Source organism: Fusarium pseudograminearum, chromosome 1 (genome assembly GCF_000303195.2).
Source record: "Fusarium pseudograminearum CS3096 chromosome 1, whole genome shotgun sequence".
Taxonomy (NCBI): Eukaryota; Fungi; Ascomycota; class Sordariomycetes; order Hypocreales; family Nectriaceae; genus Fusarium; species Fusarium pseudograminearum.
In genome coordinates, this window is record NC_031951.1 from 10,944,314 (window position 1) to 10,958,294 (window position 13,981).

Below are 13,981 nucleotides of genomic sequence, written 5' to 3' on the forward strand. Positions count from 1 at the left end.
CCAGTACATACATCCATCAGGAATCATCCCTCATCAATCCACCAAGATGTATATCCCGGGGAGAGGCCTCACATCAAGTGAGCTTCGGGACATAATAAACGGCATTTACAATGAGGAAGCCTTGATCAAGTTGTCCAGCTTCAACTTTTTGGATTGTCTAGTCTGGCACAAAAATGAAGATTTTATGGACTTGACAAGATGCTTGGTTGGTACAAGTCACGGAAGCCTTGGTGCGTGCAAGGACATACAGAGATGGGCGCGTAACCTCATGAGGAAACATCAAGAGGACCCGAATATGGTAATAGTATGTATCCCATCACCATGGCCTGATGCAGAATACGTTGCTGACTATAACTACAAGCGATGGTGTATACCATAAGCCCAGAACGACCGGCCATCTGACGAGTTATTTATGTGCTGTCCCTGGGAAGACTGTGCCCCCTACTTCGAAGGGGACAATCTCATCTTGTTCGATGAGACCTGGTAGAATGGGGTTATTTTTCTTCTGTATTCTTGAGAACTACTACGATCTACGAGTCATCGTCACGGAGTTGCGGAGTCTTGGTATCAGTTGCAAGTTGTATTGCGTCTTAATCATTTGAAGCTATATGTGCGAAAGATCAGTGCAAGTGTACCAGTGGTAGGAGCAAGGGATTTTACCTGCTGGGTACTTCTTCACATCTTCTTTTGTTGGACATGTACCCTAGAATTTTGCCCTTTAGCTTTACAGAATTTTACTGCTGGTGTCTCTAATTGAGCTTTTGGGGCACCGACTTCAAGCTTACATCCGTTTTTAAGGTCGTCAGTGATTCACCAAATATACCAAGTACGTATTGGGCAGTCTATCACGTATAATAAATTAGAAACACCTTGTCGCTGAAGATTTCTATTATTGAACATTATAGTAGTCCCAAAACACCAGTATTTGCGTGTATGACGAGGAGGAGAGGTATACTGTGGAAGATATCCTTTGTTTAGCACCCTGATTTTTCACGAGGCAAATCAGAGACTCGCCCGGGAACAGATGGTTGTTCAACTCAACTTGGGCTTTCAGTCTTTGATCAACAGAGGGAAATACTACAATGACATGGGATTCAAAGAAACTACAGTGGAAGGAGCGCACCCTCTACCCTCCACCTTCCACTTAGTAACACTTTCCATGTATCCATGGATCCATCCAGATCTCTACCCATCAGATAATTGCACACTCTCCACCATCATTAACTAAGTTTCCTGTCTTTCTCTCTGACCAAGACCCTACAATTCGACCAGAAAGATAAAAGCGGCTTCGATATCATGATCGCGACGAGTTCGCCCACCCGTCCCATCCACAACCTACCATCGGGTGGGTCAATCTGAATCACTGTCATGAAAGAGGTACCAACATTACGAAGATGAGAATGAGCCTATGCTCCCTCAGACGGAAACTGTCGCGACTAAGTTCCACTTTGATTTGGCGAAGCGTAAGTTACAAACATGGATACATATTGAATCAGAATATACTAACTGTATTTTGATAGTTATGCAGATGGAGATCAAAGAAGGCGAGCCATTCCCATGGATGCAGGTAGCTAGCAGCGGTTTCCATCCCGGACCTAAACCGACGGCTCTTCCTCACAGCACCTTGCCATGCCAGGTCATGACCCTCACGGACGGCTGCCTACTCCTAGCGACCACCTGAGCCACAACGCAGCTGTAAGTTCCGCCTGGGAAGTCTAGTCTAAATAGCAAAAGTTGGCCTAAAGATTTCATCCCTTGTGATACCAACAGCCATACTGACTGTAGTCAGCAATCGGTCGACATTCTAGCCGGCTACGGCCCTCCCTCAGGAGGCGACTACGCTATGAATCCAGAAGCGCATCACGATGCCTACTACAATCAGCCGTACGAGCCTCACCACCAGCAAGCCCCGCTACGACCAAGGCAAACTTGAGGCTATTGTCCGGATTACCGTTTTTACATTCCTTCTGCAAATTCCGTATCACTGCATTGTCTTTAGGACTTCTGGGTAGTACTGTCAGGGGTATCTCTTTTTTAAAAATAGAAAGAAAAAAAGAATGACTCTCCAGTGAATCACTGCATCGTGCCTGTTCCTTTTCACTGTAGTTCTAACTTCTATTAACAGGCCGCTTCGTACAAGTCCACTGTACCTATCGAAACTGTACATCTCCATGTTTTCGGTCGCCTTGCTGATTGTCTCGATTTCCTTCCTGGGCTTCTTCTTTTTTTTTCGTGACTCTGTTGGCAGATGTGCTCTGGTTACAGTTGGTTAGATATGCTCTAGTATTCAATATTGATCAAGTAATGAATGACTTACGACGTCCATAATAGAGCCAGGGGGTTGCGACTCGACTCCGGACTCCGACCCCTTCCCAGGGCGAGGCTGGGAGTGGCGCGGCCAGCATCAAGTGAGTGAATCACGATCCAGTCGCCAGCTGAGAAAAATGCCCCAGCTTGGCCACAAGATCTTCGGGATCTGTAAAGCAAGGAGTTAGTTAAAGAATGGTAAATCAGTGAGTGGATAAAACGTACAGAAGCCATGGTCAGGGAAATAAAATAGAAATATCTTTGCCCGCCTACGATGGCTGCGATGTGCTCGAATCATTCTTGAAGGCTCGGTTAAGAAGTTCTTCGTCCCGTCGCCAAGGCATCGGTTTCTGACGTTAATTAAAGTTTTGCTCCTGCCTGATGCATCCAGGTCGGTCGTTCTCATTCGCAGCGATGAAGAAATAGAGTTTTGAGGATAGGTAGAATCCGAGCAAAGGTTGATGGCAAAAAGATACTCGCGGTAGTAGACTGTGTAAATAGGATAATACAGCAGGCATTCCAGGAGGGAGAAAAAAAGATGGGATGAAAGAAACGGCCATGCGTGACCGACCTTGGTTAACCGGACAGGTGGCAGGCAGTAACGAACAGTTGTAACTTCCCAGGTAGACTACAGTATTGTTCAGTGCCAATACTTTTCCATCTTGATCCCTTGTTCTGTTTTTTTCTCCTTCCTTAACAACTTCTTTCACCAAAAGTCTCTTCTATTAACAACGTTCAGTCAACAATCTCGTCTATTGACAACTTATTCTCTCGAGAACTTGCTCAATCTACAAATTATTCAATTCACAGCCTCAAATATCTCTCAACATCACACACACACACACACACACACACACATCTCTTTACCAACCTATCGAAATGGGCATCAACAACACCGAACTCAACTACTTGCTCAACGGCTCGTTTACGAAGGCCACTTTGAAGAAGCTGATTATCATGACCGACGAGGACTGTAAGAACTGGAATGGCAACCCGCTATTCCGAGAGTTTCAAATCAACGTCGTCGGTACCTCGGTCGGCTACTGGAAGGCCCTAAAGCGCATACGAGAATGGGCGACCAGCGTCCTGATGGAACACCTCAAAGACCGAAAAATCGAAAAGGAGGCTGCCGCAAAGAGGGCCGCGGCTGCAAAGACTTCCAAAGACGAAGATGCTGCTGCGAAGGCTGTCGCTTCCAACTTCTACTTCGAGGGCGATAATCTGGTCGCATTCGACTACTAAGGATCAACACCTCAACTGTCTTCGACAAAAAAAGTATTTCACTTTACCTGAATCATTGGGGTAACTTGTCTTTGTATTATAGGAACTTAGATGCATAAATAATACTGGATCTTCAACTAAATTGTACCGTCTCGTAGGAGCTCTTCGCCCTAATTGTAGGACCATACTTGAACAATACCCAAGGAACTGGCAAAAGTACTAATGCAATAAATCCAAGAAGACTGCTAGCCCAGTCAATTCCCAACTTTTCATACACTGCAGCGAGTTAGCTTGTAATCAAGTACGCCGCGAAGAAACTTACTCTGAATGGTAAACAATGGAAACACGCCCGCAAACCCATATCGTGCCAGACTATTCGCACTCGCAGCGCTTGCAACGACATTCCCATGATATGTATCCGTGATATACTGCATCGTACTAACAAATACACACAGATTTCCCCACGCAAAGACGATCATAGCAGCCGCGGGACTCGCCCACGACACTCCCGTTCTCGCTGTCCAACCGAACCAGAAGAGTCCCATGGGTAATCCGATACTTCCGATCAAGGATGGGTAAAGACGATGTTCCGGTGGAATCTGATGAGGAGGGTATTTGCTTGCTTGTTTGCGGTACAAGAGCACATCGCAGAGGATGACTGTGACGAGGCCGAGAAGACAGCCTATGACGATGGAGAGAAACACCAGCCCCGACTCCTCGATGGAGAACTGGTATACCCCTCCAAAGGTATATGGCACGGCAGCGAAAAAACTGAACAGCGTTCCAAACTCGGCTGCGACGTATAAACAGATGAAGCCAGTGATGGGTTCGAAGAGCAGCATTCGAATAGGGCGCACCACAGCCACAAGAGCAAACATCTTGAGTCGAGCAGCCAACGGTGGCGGCGGATCAATCTTCAATCCCTTCTTCTTTGCGAGTCTGCGCTTAATGACTGGATGGAAAGTCTCATGCGCAAAAGCAGCGACGGCCATAGCGAGGATAGAGAAGAAGACCAACGTCCACTGTGTCCAGCGCCATCCTTTGCGGTTCACCACGAAAGCCCCTATCACAGGTCTACATTGTCAGCCCCAATTCCCAAAGATCCTTTCGATATTGACTTACCCTAATCCCGGCCCCAAGAAGGGCATGAGTATAAACACCGCCGACACAGGCCCCCGATTCTTAGGCGTAAACGTCTCAGACAAAGTCCCAGGCGCAACAGCAAGGACAGGCGCCCAGCACAAACCCGCCATGAAGCGCAAGAAGCACAGCGCGCCTATATTATGCACGAAACCAGCACCGATAGTAAACACAGCGCCTAGAGGAACGCTCGCGGCGTAGATGGCGTAGCGGCCGATGGTTTCTGACAACGGGCCGCCGATGATGGGTCCGAAGCCCAAGGCGAGGACGTACATTGTCAAGGGGAGGAGCGCGACCGTTGAACTGACGTTGAATTCGGCCATGAGGTCGTTGCGGGCTGGACTCATGATGGATGTACCGATTGATCTGTCTTATTAGAATGGTACGTGATGGGAGAGTTTGTACGTACGCGAGTATAGCTGAAGAGGAGAGCATCACCACCTGCAAAGTCTTTTTCCAAGCAGGCCAGTTGTAGGGATTTTCAAGACTTGTATCCCAATCATCTGTATCCTGTTCTTTCGGCCTTGTCATCTCAACATCATGCTCAGTCGCCGATTCATTCCCACCCTCATCTTGTTGCGTGATAATTCCCATGATAACAATATATGTTTTCCGATACTATTGCCTTCTTTTCCTCAATCATGCGGCACACGATACATTTTTATCTACAGCAATACATGTATTGCTTAACAATCCCTCAGGAGTCCAACGGTGTAGTTCAAACGGTGCGGAAGTGTCCCGCAGGAGTATTTATGCGTTTTCCCCGTCTGATTTCCATGATTACTGATCGGCTTTAGACGAGCTGCAACGCAACAAACACAATTAGGTCGCGTTTGGGATTAATGATCATAAGCGCGGCAACCCAGCATTTGTGATCTACCTTGTTCAATCACTATGATTATAAAGCTTGGGTTACATTTTGTTGTTTTGTCGGTTCAGACCTCGGCTCCGGGGATCACCACCACCATGTCTGCATGTCTGCATGTCTCAGTTTGCGCCTTTTATATGGTCCGAATCCGAATTCGCTATCTGGAACAGAAATTGATGAATTGGCATAACAAATCCCAAAACAGCATGCTGCAGATATGTTGATGGAAGCGTCATATGACATCAGAGGCGCAGGAGGGGTTAGGTATGCATTTATACAGCTCCCATTGACCCATGGTGTTCCTCACGCCCAACAAATTCATATCGTTGTCTTTCTCAACTTTCAAACACATTTCCAAAGCCCAGCAACAACAACAGCAATAACCACAAAATGTCCCTTATCAAGATCGAGACCAAGGCTCAATTTCACGATCTTGTCAAAAAGCAAAAAGTAGTCATCCTCGATGCCTCAGCACAATGGTGCGGTCCCTGCAAAGCCATAAGCCCCATTTTCCAAAACCTCTGCAACGAAAACGACGGCAATCAAAATGTTGCATTCGCCAAGTTCGACACGGATGAGGTTCCTGACCTTGCTCTAGAGCTCGGGATCCGCTCGATTCCAGCTTTCTTCGTTTACCGCGACGGAGAGCTGGGTGACAGCATGAGCGGAGCCAATCCTCCTGGGCTGATGAAGCTTGTCGCAGAGGCAATTGAGGCTAGTAAGGCATAAGATATTTGGGATAGGTTCATTTACTATACTACGTCGATTGGCAAAGTGGATTAGTTGAGTCGGTACTGGTTGTTTAGAACTTTGATGATAGAACACAGCGAAGGGAAAGCAATAATGGAAAACCAATGGATCCCACAATCGCATCACCACGTATTGACTCAAAAGGGATCAAACCCAAGCTGATTGTCCGAATAAATAAACACATCATCGTCCAAATAACTCTATTTTATACCTTATACAAACAAGTCTAGATCGTTCCTAGCCCGACGTCAGTTATCTGAAGGACAAATGTAGATAACCTCACCAGATGTAGGGTAGCCGTATTCGATAGACGATAGGCTGAGCACGAGTTCATCACGTATGTCCCAACACAAACAATCACAAGTCAATGATCAAAACAAAAGACACTTGTTATCAAATATCATATTTTCTTATTACTCATAAACCGAGTCATGCTGAAACTCGACCGCATTACATTGCGTCGCATACATGGTGTGAAAAATGATCCCAACGTTTCGGTCTCAAGTTCGGCTCTCTGTAAACCATAAAACACTCCCAAAAACACCAAAATGAAGACCCATTTGCGAAAGGGGTAAAAGGTGTGTGTGTACCACTCTCCTGGATGGTATAGTTAAAGTACAGTTATTAAAAAAAAAGATTCGAAAGCCGTCCTTTGTCATGTTGTCCGTCTTTTCTAGTACTCTCGTCTCATTAAAGCATGTTCATTATTTATTTCCAGGCCATGACATCTCGCTCAGAGATGAAGAACTTGGGCTTCTCTTCCATGAATTGTTTGTGGAACATCTCGAGCAGGTCACCGGGGACTTGCTGGCCGATGACCACCTTGATGTGGTCCTTCTTTCCGGTCCAGAGATGCTTGATGAACTTTCCTTCACATCCAGACTTGCTCTCGGGGAAACCGTTGGCCTCGGTGCAAGGAAGATCCTTGATGTCCTTGGGGTAATCGTAACGGATGTAGGTGCCGAAGCCACCCTGGTCGGTGGGCTTACCGGGGCGGTTCTTTCGGAAATCGACACAGTCGGGGTGCTTGCCACCCTCGTTGGGGCAGTCCTCCCACTCCTTGAGGATCTCAAAGGTCTTCTCGTTGTTCTGGAGAACGATGAAACCAGTGTTGAGGTAGACCTTGTCAAACTTGTCCATGTTGTTCTTGTGGGTGGGGTCGTAGGCAAGGGCCAGAGAGTTGGTGTCGGGGTGGAGCTGCCAGTAGTTCATGAGCCACTCAAAAGGAAGATCGATGTGATGGAAGACGGCATCGGAGTCAAGGAAGATGCAGGCCTTGTGCTTCTTGAGGATCTTGGACAGAATCGGGGGCTTCTTCCACGAGTTGCGGCGGTCCTCAAAGGGGTCGGTGATGTCAACGTAGTAGTACTTGTAACCGTGGTTCTTGGCTGCGACAGGTTAGAAATGGAGACTGATTGAGAAAGGGTTGCACAAACCGTAGAGCCAGTGGTTCAGGACACCAAGAGACAGACCGTGAGCCTCGTCAGCGCGGTCCCAGCTCATCAGACCCTCAGAGAAGATTTGGCCGGGCTCGTTGAAAGGACGGTTGTCAAGATCGATAATGCAGAGGTCCTCGCCGACCATGCTGGTCCACTTGGCCTCGCCAGGGAGCTCCATGGGGAAAGCACCGAAAGGAGCGTACTTCTTATCGGTAGGCTTGACGCGGGCCTTCATGATGTAGTTGAAGTAGTAATCGCCAAGCTCGGTGGTAGCATTGGAAGGGTGATCGGGCTTGGACATGGCGCCGTGTGGCTCAGTAGGCTCAGTCATTTTAGACTCGTCATGAGGCTGATCATGGGTATCGCCAATGATGGAAGTCTCGGTGTCGGTAGCGCTGCGTCGTAATCATTAGCAATGGATTTCGGGTTTCTCAAAAGGACAACTCACACATCAGTAGGAGGCTCCCACTTGTCGAGATGGTTGTAGGCCAGGCTAACAAAAGCGACCAAAAATATAACGGTGCCGGCCATGAGGACCGTCGACCGGTTCGTACGCACTTGACCGAACATTGTGGGCAAGCGACGCTGCGACGCGTGTATTTCTCAAGTATTCAGATGAGGGAATGAAAAGTGCCGACAAGGACACAAGAAGCAGAACCAAAACCCAAAGCGGCACGCGACGTCGCTCGGGAAGTTTTTTAATGAAAAAAATATGGTAGCTGTAATGAAGAAAGAAAGACGAACGGTGAAGAAGGAGGAAGAAAGAAGAGAGGAAAAAGAGGAACCAGGTTCTGATAAGGCCAGAAAAGGCGCAGGGGTGTGTGTGCAGACGTTGACGTTGAGAATGGATTGCTCTTAGGTGGGATGAATTAAATTAAATAAAAAGCGGACAGGGGAGGGGGGGGGAAGAGGGAGAAAGAAAGTCTGTTGACGGAGATGGTCGGGGAAGCCTGAAGGAGCCTACAGAGGGGGGGGATCAGTTATGGAGGCGGGAGGAGGGAGGCCCGTGTGAGAGAGCAAAGCACCTGCAAGATTGGATGGATGCTCGGGGCGGATGCAAGGTTGCATGGATGGCATATGGCATGGATGGAAGACTTCCCGCTCACTGTTTTTTAGTGGCATGGGCTACGCTAAAATCCGAATGGGCGCGGCTTTAAACGCTTTTTTGGGGGAGGCTTGGATCCCAAGCATGAGGCTTGAAGTGGCGACGAAAAGACAGCCAATGCCAAGCAGTCTCTTTTTATTTGCCAAGTGAATCAGGGGGTTATCGCAAGTATTACATAGCAGCTATTGTATAGGTAGGCATGTATCGAGTTTCAATTGTCTCCTTTTCCCTTGTCGACTTGCGAAAGGCTCTTGTTCCCGACCCCCTGAAGTTAGTGGTTTACCTTGTAGGGAATAGTCAACCAATGGGTAAAGTTCCTGTTAAGCTTACCTGTTGTAGTGGTAAGTAGATCTGCTACAGGAGCCCCTTTAAATCTGGGACTGTAGCATGATGCGTCATAAATGTGTCTCCAGGAATAATATCTCGATTTATTATGCCGTTATTTCTGATGGGATTTGACAGTGCTCTCAGTTTCTCATCACAGAACAAAAGAAAAGACACTCAGCGATACACTTGACAAGAATTCGCTGTCCATATCTCTTCTGTTCAACCACCCCCTGCAGACATATCTCACATCTCGATCAGACATTGGATGGCACTCCCTTTCGGGAAGCCACTTGCATGGTTCGGCCTTGATTGCGATGCGCTGACACGACCAATCAAACAATAGCGTATCTGCAACGTTCTCGCTAGGCGGAAATTTGGCTTGGCCCTTTTTTCTTGTCTAATTTGATGGAGCCCGCAGTAAGCAGTAGCAACAATAAGCAGAGCGAGCAACAAAGGTAAATAAATTGATGGACAATATTCAAGGATACATACAGAGTCTGTAGTATCAAAGGAATGCGATCAGACCCTTACAGAATAAGCAGCCCGTAAAATACAGCTGGCAATTCTCCCTTGAAAAGTAAAAGTCCAACGCTGGTATTCTGTCTCAGTCTCCCTACTGAAGGGCTGAGACCAACATCCCCATCAAAAAACACAAGGCAAGACATGATCAAGTACCTTGGATGAGAGCTGAACGATGAGAGTCTCAGCCAACAGGTGTCAAGATCTCAATAGCTGCACGCACGGCTATCCTGACGAACCTGAACCCAGCCAACCGACCTGTCAACTAACGACACGGTAAACTCTCATCTCGCATCTCCAGAGACTCCACCAAGAGACATCTTCGGCTCTGCCCCCGTTCGTTAAGCGTTAAGCTCAATCGTGGAGAATGAGCGAGCGATGGCGCCCATTCCCGCGGATATAATGTTTCAATCCATGTCTTTGATCCCCATATCGCGAATTTACGCATACACTCCTGGCAAAATAAACCATTTGGATCAACACTCTCCCATTGCGATTCACACTCGATGAAACCTGCCAAGCCCGTCAGCACTAGGCCGCTATCCGCCCTCTTAGCTTGGCGGCCATCTTCGTATCGTTGAGTTTCTTTCCCTCAGCTGCACAGAAGGGACTCGTATAAATAGACAATCATCCCATAGAAACTTCAGCCTGTTTTTCATACTGTAACCTTGCTCATTTAGAACTGCTGCGCCGCAAAGGCGGTGTTGTTTTCATCACCGGTCCTTCCGTCAGCCACGAGGCGTCGCCTCTACCGAGCACCATCTCAACAAGACACAACGTGTTTTGCAGAATGATCTCATTGATGTTAATCTATTCGCTACTATGACGAATGACTGGTCGACTTTCCTTGACGCAGTTGTCATCTATTGCTATTATGTGTAACATCTTCTTCAGCAGTGTCGATCACCAACGGTCAGAAATCCATCTCCCGCTTAACAAAAGATCCAGAATTTTATTATTCTGTCTCTTTCGTCACATGCAATTTAAGCCGCTCATCGCCTTGCAGGGGAAAAGTGGTCTTCCCGGAACTCTCAACCTGTCTAGCCAGGGGTTGTTTCCGATTAATTGGTCCAGCTCCCCATGAACCCGTCCGGTTTGTAGCTCTTTTGCGTCTAGACTCCAAAGAACAGAGTTGTAATTAAGCAAATCCTGTAAGCTGACAACTGTCGTTCAAAGTTCTATCCCTTGCCCCTGAATCGTCGAGGTTTGCACAAGGTGGCATCCCGCTTATCGTTGAGGCGATCAGATAAATATTGCATGGATAGAGTTATACTCGCCTATTACGAATGTTACGCGTTGCCAATTACACGTCAAAGAGGCGAGTTTCAAAACACGTAATGCATATCAGAGCTTCTATAAACCCATAGCCGATCCATATCTACAGCTGAACCACTCTATCATCACTCAAACGCCTGCTCTATTGACCCTGTGCTGAAATGCGTTGACACCAGTCCCGTCCATGCGCTACCTGGTAATTGCACAGTTTGGTCTCCATCACGATGCTCAATAGTCCAGCGATGGAGATTCCTCCGCTATCACTCACAGTCGTCGCGCCCAGACTAAATTCTCTGTCCTCGGCTGGGACGTTCTCCATAATCTCCGCAAAGCAGTTGACATAAACACCACCTCCTAGCAGACCTTCCCAGAACACAATGATGAAGACGACATAGACTGACGGTAGGAAGAAGTACATAGCATGTAGGGTGAGAAGAACAAGATTCGCAATCTGGAGCATCGACGGAAGGTAAAGATGGTGAATGCGGATCCACGGGGTAGACGATCGTGAGATAAAGACACCCAGCTGGTAGAGGAATCCGTAGAATGGATAAAACGCTCGGAATTCGTCAAAGGGTGACTCCTCGAGAGGAAACAACAGCGTGGGCGCAACGCCTTGGTTGATCGTATACTCGGCCACGTACACCAGAAGCAACGGCATCATGTACGGCACAAACAGCTTCTTCACCTTGCTCATTCTGTCTCTCACCGTGAGCGAGTCCTGGTTGTTACGGGCAGAGTACGCAGTCGACGCAACAGATGGACCGGGAGCCAACAGCGCCGACGAAGCAGTTCCTTGATTCATATGATTCACATCTTCGTCCTCCAGATCCGGAATCGCATCGTAATCCTTCCTTGCACCCTCCCGCAAAGGTCCAAGAGGCAATATCACAAAGAAACTGAGAAACATGATGGCAGGAAAGCACGCAGATATGAGCAGACTGCTACGCACACTTAGTCCCCACCAATCGGTAAACATCACGTATAGTCCGGCACCAACCAGGCCCGCGGCGCCGGTTCCAGATCCCCAGCCTGCGAGGCTCATTGGTCCGTAGAAGTGCGTCAAGCCGAGGAAGCTCAGCTCACCGCCACCAGCGCTTATGCTCGCCAGAATTACACCGACAAGCTTGATCGCGACGGACTGAGTTCGCGGTGTCAGAGCAACCATGAGCATACCGGCTGCAGACAGTGCTATGAATATGAGGATTCGCGTGCGATACGGAATGCGATGGATAAAGTATGGTGCGATCAACTTGGTAAGGAACGAGGGGACGACATCGGCGAGGAGGACGACGCCTTTCGGTAGCGAACCAACGAGATCTTGAGCGGCGGAAAGGATAATCACGTAGAGGACATTATTGATGAGACCTGAAAGTTATTAGTCAAGAAGTATCGTAAGAAACATGCGATCATACCGAAAAGCCAAAAGGCTACGACAACCTTGGTGTCATGATGTCCCAGCAAAGCCGCAACTCTCGCCTTGTACGCGCCCCATGACGACGACGGCGCGCCAGGCATGGGAAGTAGGCCAGAGGAGGATGGCGATAAACCAGACATTTCAACAAACTATCAGCACTTTGTCTTTTCTGTTGAGAAGGCAAAAGACATTGCGCCAGCGGTTGGTCAAAGAATAGGAGAGTTCGATGTGGCGGTCGCAATATTGCTGATAGCAAGTCGTTGCAGTTTCACATTTAGCGGCTGGGTCACGAGATAAGGCCTCATGACGTTGATCATGCCCGCCAAAAGTGACTGTCACTGCGGGCTGCTAGCGGGAACCACAGTGGAGGCCCAGGCTACTGGGTAGCAGAAAAGTTGACCTCCTAAGTCTTAGGTTACAAAATTAAATAGCCTAATGACTATAGTCTAAGTGACATAAGCTAATCTACTAATTTCGTCTCTTCTGCTTCTAGTGGCCAATGTTTCTGGTACCCTGAGGGCCAGGGACTAAACTCTCCGGGCTACCTCCATCTGATCCACATTCTAACGATCAACACATAGGGATCACGATGCTTGAGAGAAGATTGTTGATGGTCATAAATCATGTCGATTTTAAATTACCGAGAATCGTAAAATAACCCGCTAATGAATCCATTTACTCCATTTTGTTCCGTTCCGTTCGAAATTCCTGCACTTAGTCGCCACGAGCAGTCTCGATGGCGCTCTCAGGAGCAACATAGCCCTGAGCAGAGCTGGGGTCAGGGACGCTGTCCTCGGTGTAGTCGGCACCCTTGAACTGATTGCCACCGGGGCCGGGAGGGTTGCGGCCAACGTTGGTGCGCATAGCACTTTGGCCCTTGTTGGCGATGTCGTCTGCGGCACCGAGACCGGAGGACTGCTTGAAGCCAGCGGGGACGACATCGTTGTCGTTGTCACCACCGTGCTCGTTGTTGGCCTTCTCGAGCTTGTCAAGGGGACCGCCCTCGCCCTCGTATTGCTCACCACGGGCTTGTCTGGTAAAGAGTAAGTTACTGTGCATGTAGATAGAAGCGAGTTATGCTTACCGGCCCTTGTCATCGGTGACACCACCCTCGGAGGCAGGAATGCGCTTGTTGTAGCCAGCGTTTGTGCTCAACTCATCACCATACTCGACGTGAGCACCCTCGAACTTGTTCTCAGCCATAGTATTGACACCGGCATCGTCGCCACCGACGGGGCGGGCGGCACCAGTCTTGGCCTGGTAGGTGTTGAGGTCCTTCTCGGCCTGGAGGGCGATTTGCTCGTAGTTGGTCATCTTGAAGAGTGTGTGTGTTGTGTGTTGAAGACTTGTTGAAGAAAGGAAATTGTGTTGTTTTGATGTAGATTGTGAGAGTGAAAGTGATGAATAAAGATTCTTTAATACTCGGAATCCCTAATATTTGTAGTGACAGAAAGTCATTGTGATGTCATTATTATGATTTCATCGACACTCTCGATGATTTCATCACGACGATTGAAATGTGGAACTCTAACAAGCACTGGCCCGCTGGAAAACACATTTTGCATGGTGAGAAGATCGTGGGCCTTGATAGAAAGCTCATCGAGTGTGAGTGG

At 48.1% G+C, this 13,981-nt stretch overlaps 7 protein-coding genes across 7 annotated transcripts, besides 1 other annotated feature; 3 read left to right on the forward strand and 4 right to left on the reverse strand.

The window, feature by feature from the left end:
• Window positions 1-1,296: 1,296 nt before the first annotated feature.
• Window positions 1,297-1,933, forward strand: FPSE_07427 (uncharacterized protein; the record flags this gene model as incomplete). The annotated part of the gene is made up of 5 exons (XM_009260545.1): window positions 1,297-1,345; window positions 1,395-1,463; window positions 1,521-1,567; window positions 1,621-1,695; window positions 1,790-1,933. 5 exons carry the CDS (start codon window positions 1,297-1,299, stop codon window positions 1,931-1,933), a joined length of 384 nt encoding a protein of 127 aa, XP_009258820.1.
• Window positions 1,934-3,137: 1,204 nt separating this feature from the next.
• Window positions 3,138-3,165: a microsatellite.
• A 21-nt stretch (window positions 3,166-3,186) lies between these two features.
• FPSE_07428 (uncharacterized protein) lies at window positions 3,187-3,549 on the forward strand (the record flags this gene model as incomplete). The annotated part of the gene is made up of 1 exon (XM_009260546.1): window positions 3,187-3,549. One exon carries the CDS (start codon window positions 3,187-3,189, stop codon window positions 3,547-3,549), a length of 363 nt encoding a protein of 120 aa, XP_009258821.1.
• Window positions 3,550-3,661: 112 nt separating this feature from the next.
• FPSE_07429 (uncharacterized protein) lies at window positions 3,662-5,262 on the reverse strand (the record flags this gene model as incomplete). The annotated part of the gene is made up of 4 exons (XM_009260547.1): window positions 3,662-3,804; window positions 3,851-4,602; window positions 4,651-5,034; window positions 5,078-5,262. 4 exons carry the CDS (start codon window positions 5,260-5,262, stop codon window positions 3,662-3,664), a joined length of 1,464 nt encoding a protein of 487 aa, XP_009258822.1.
• A 664-nt stretch (window positions 5,263-5,926) lies between these two features.
• On the forward strand, window positions 5,927-6,265 carry FPSE_07430 (uncharacterized protein; the record flags this gene model as incomplete). The annotated part of the gene is made up of 1 exon (XM_009260548.1): window positions 5,927-6,265. The coding sequence occupies one exon, from the start codon at window positions 5,927-5,929 to the stop codon at window positions 6,263-6,265; it is 339 nt and encodes a 112-aa protein (XP_009258823.1).
• Window positions 6,266-6,994: 729 nt separating this feature from the next.
• Window positions 6,995-8,295, reverse strand: FPSE_07431 (uncharacterized protein; the record flags this gene model as incomplete). The annotated part of the gene is made up of 3 exons (XM_009260549.1): window positions 6,995-7,674; window positions 7,723-8,120; window positions 8,174-8,295. 3 exons carry the CDS (start codon window positions 8,293-8,295, stop codon window positions 6,995-6,997), a joined length of 1,200 nt encoding a protein of 399 aa, XP_009258824.1.
• A 2,798-nt stretch (window positions 8,296-11,093) lies between these two features.
• FPSE_07432 (uncharacterized protein) lies at window positions 11,094-12,508 on the reverse strand (the record flags this gene model as incomplete). The annotated part of the gene is made up of 2 exons (XM_009260550.1): window positions 11,094-12,319; window positions 12,367-12,508. The coding sequence occupies 2 exons, from the start codon at window positions 12,506-12,508 to the stop codon at window positions 11,094-11,096; spliced, it is 1,368 nt and encodes a 455-aa protein (XP_009258825.1).
• Window positions 12,509-13,082: 574 nt separating this feature from the next.
• On the reverse strand, window positions 13,083-13,682 carry FPSE_07433 (uncharacterized protein; the record flags this gene model as incomplete). Its single annotated transcript, XM_009260551.1, has 2 exons — window positions 13,083-13,401; window positions 13,453-13,682. 2 exons carry the CDS (start codon window positions 13,680-13,682, stop codon window positions 13,083-13,085), a joined length of 549 nt encoding a protein of 182 aa, XP_009258826.1.
• Window positions 13,683-13,981: the final 299 nt, after the last annotated feature.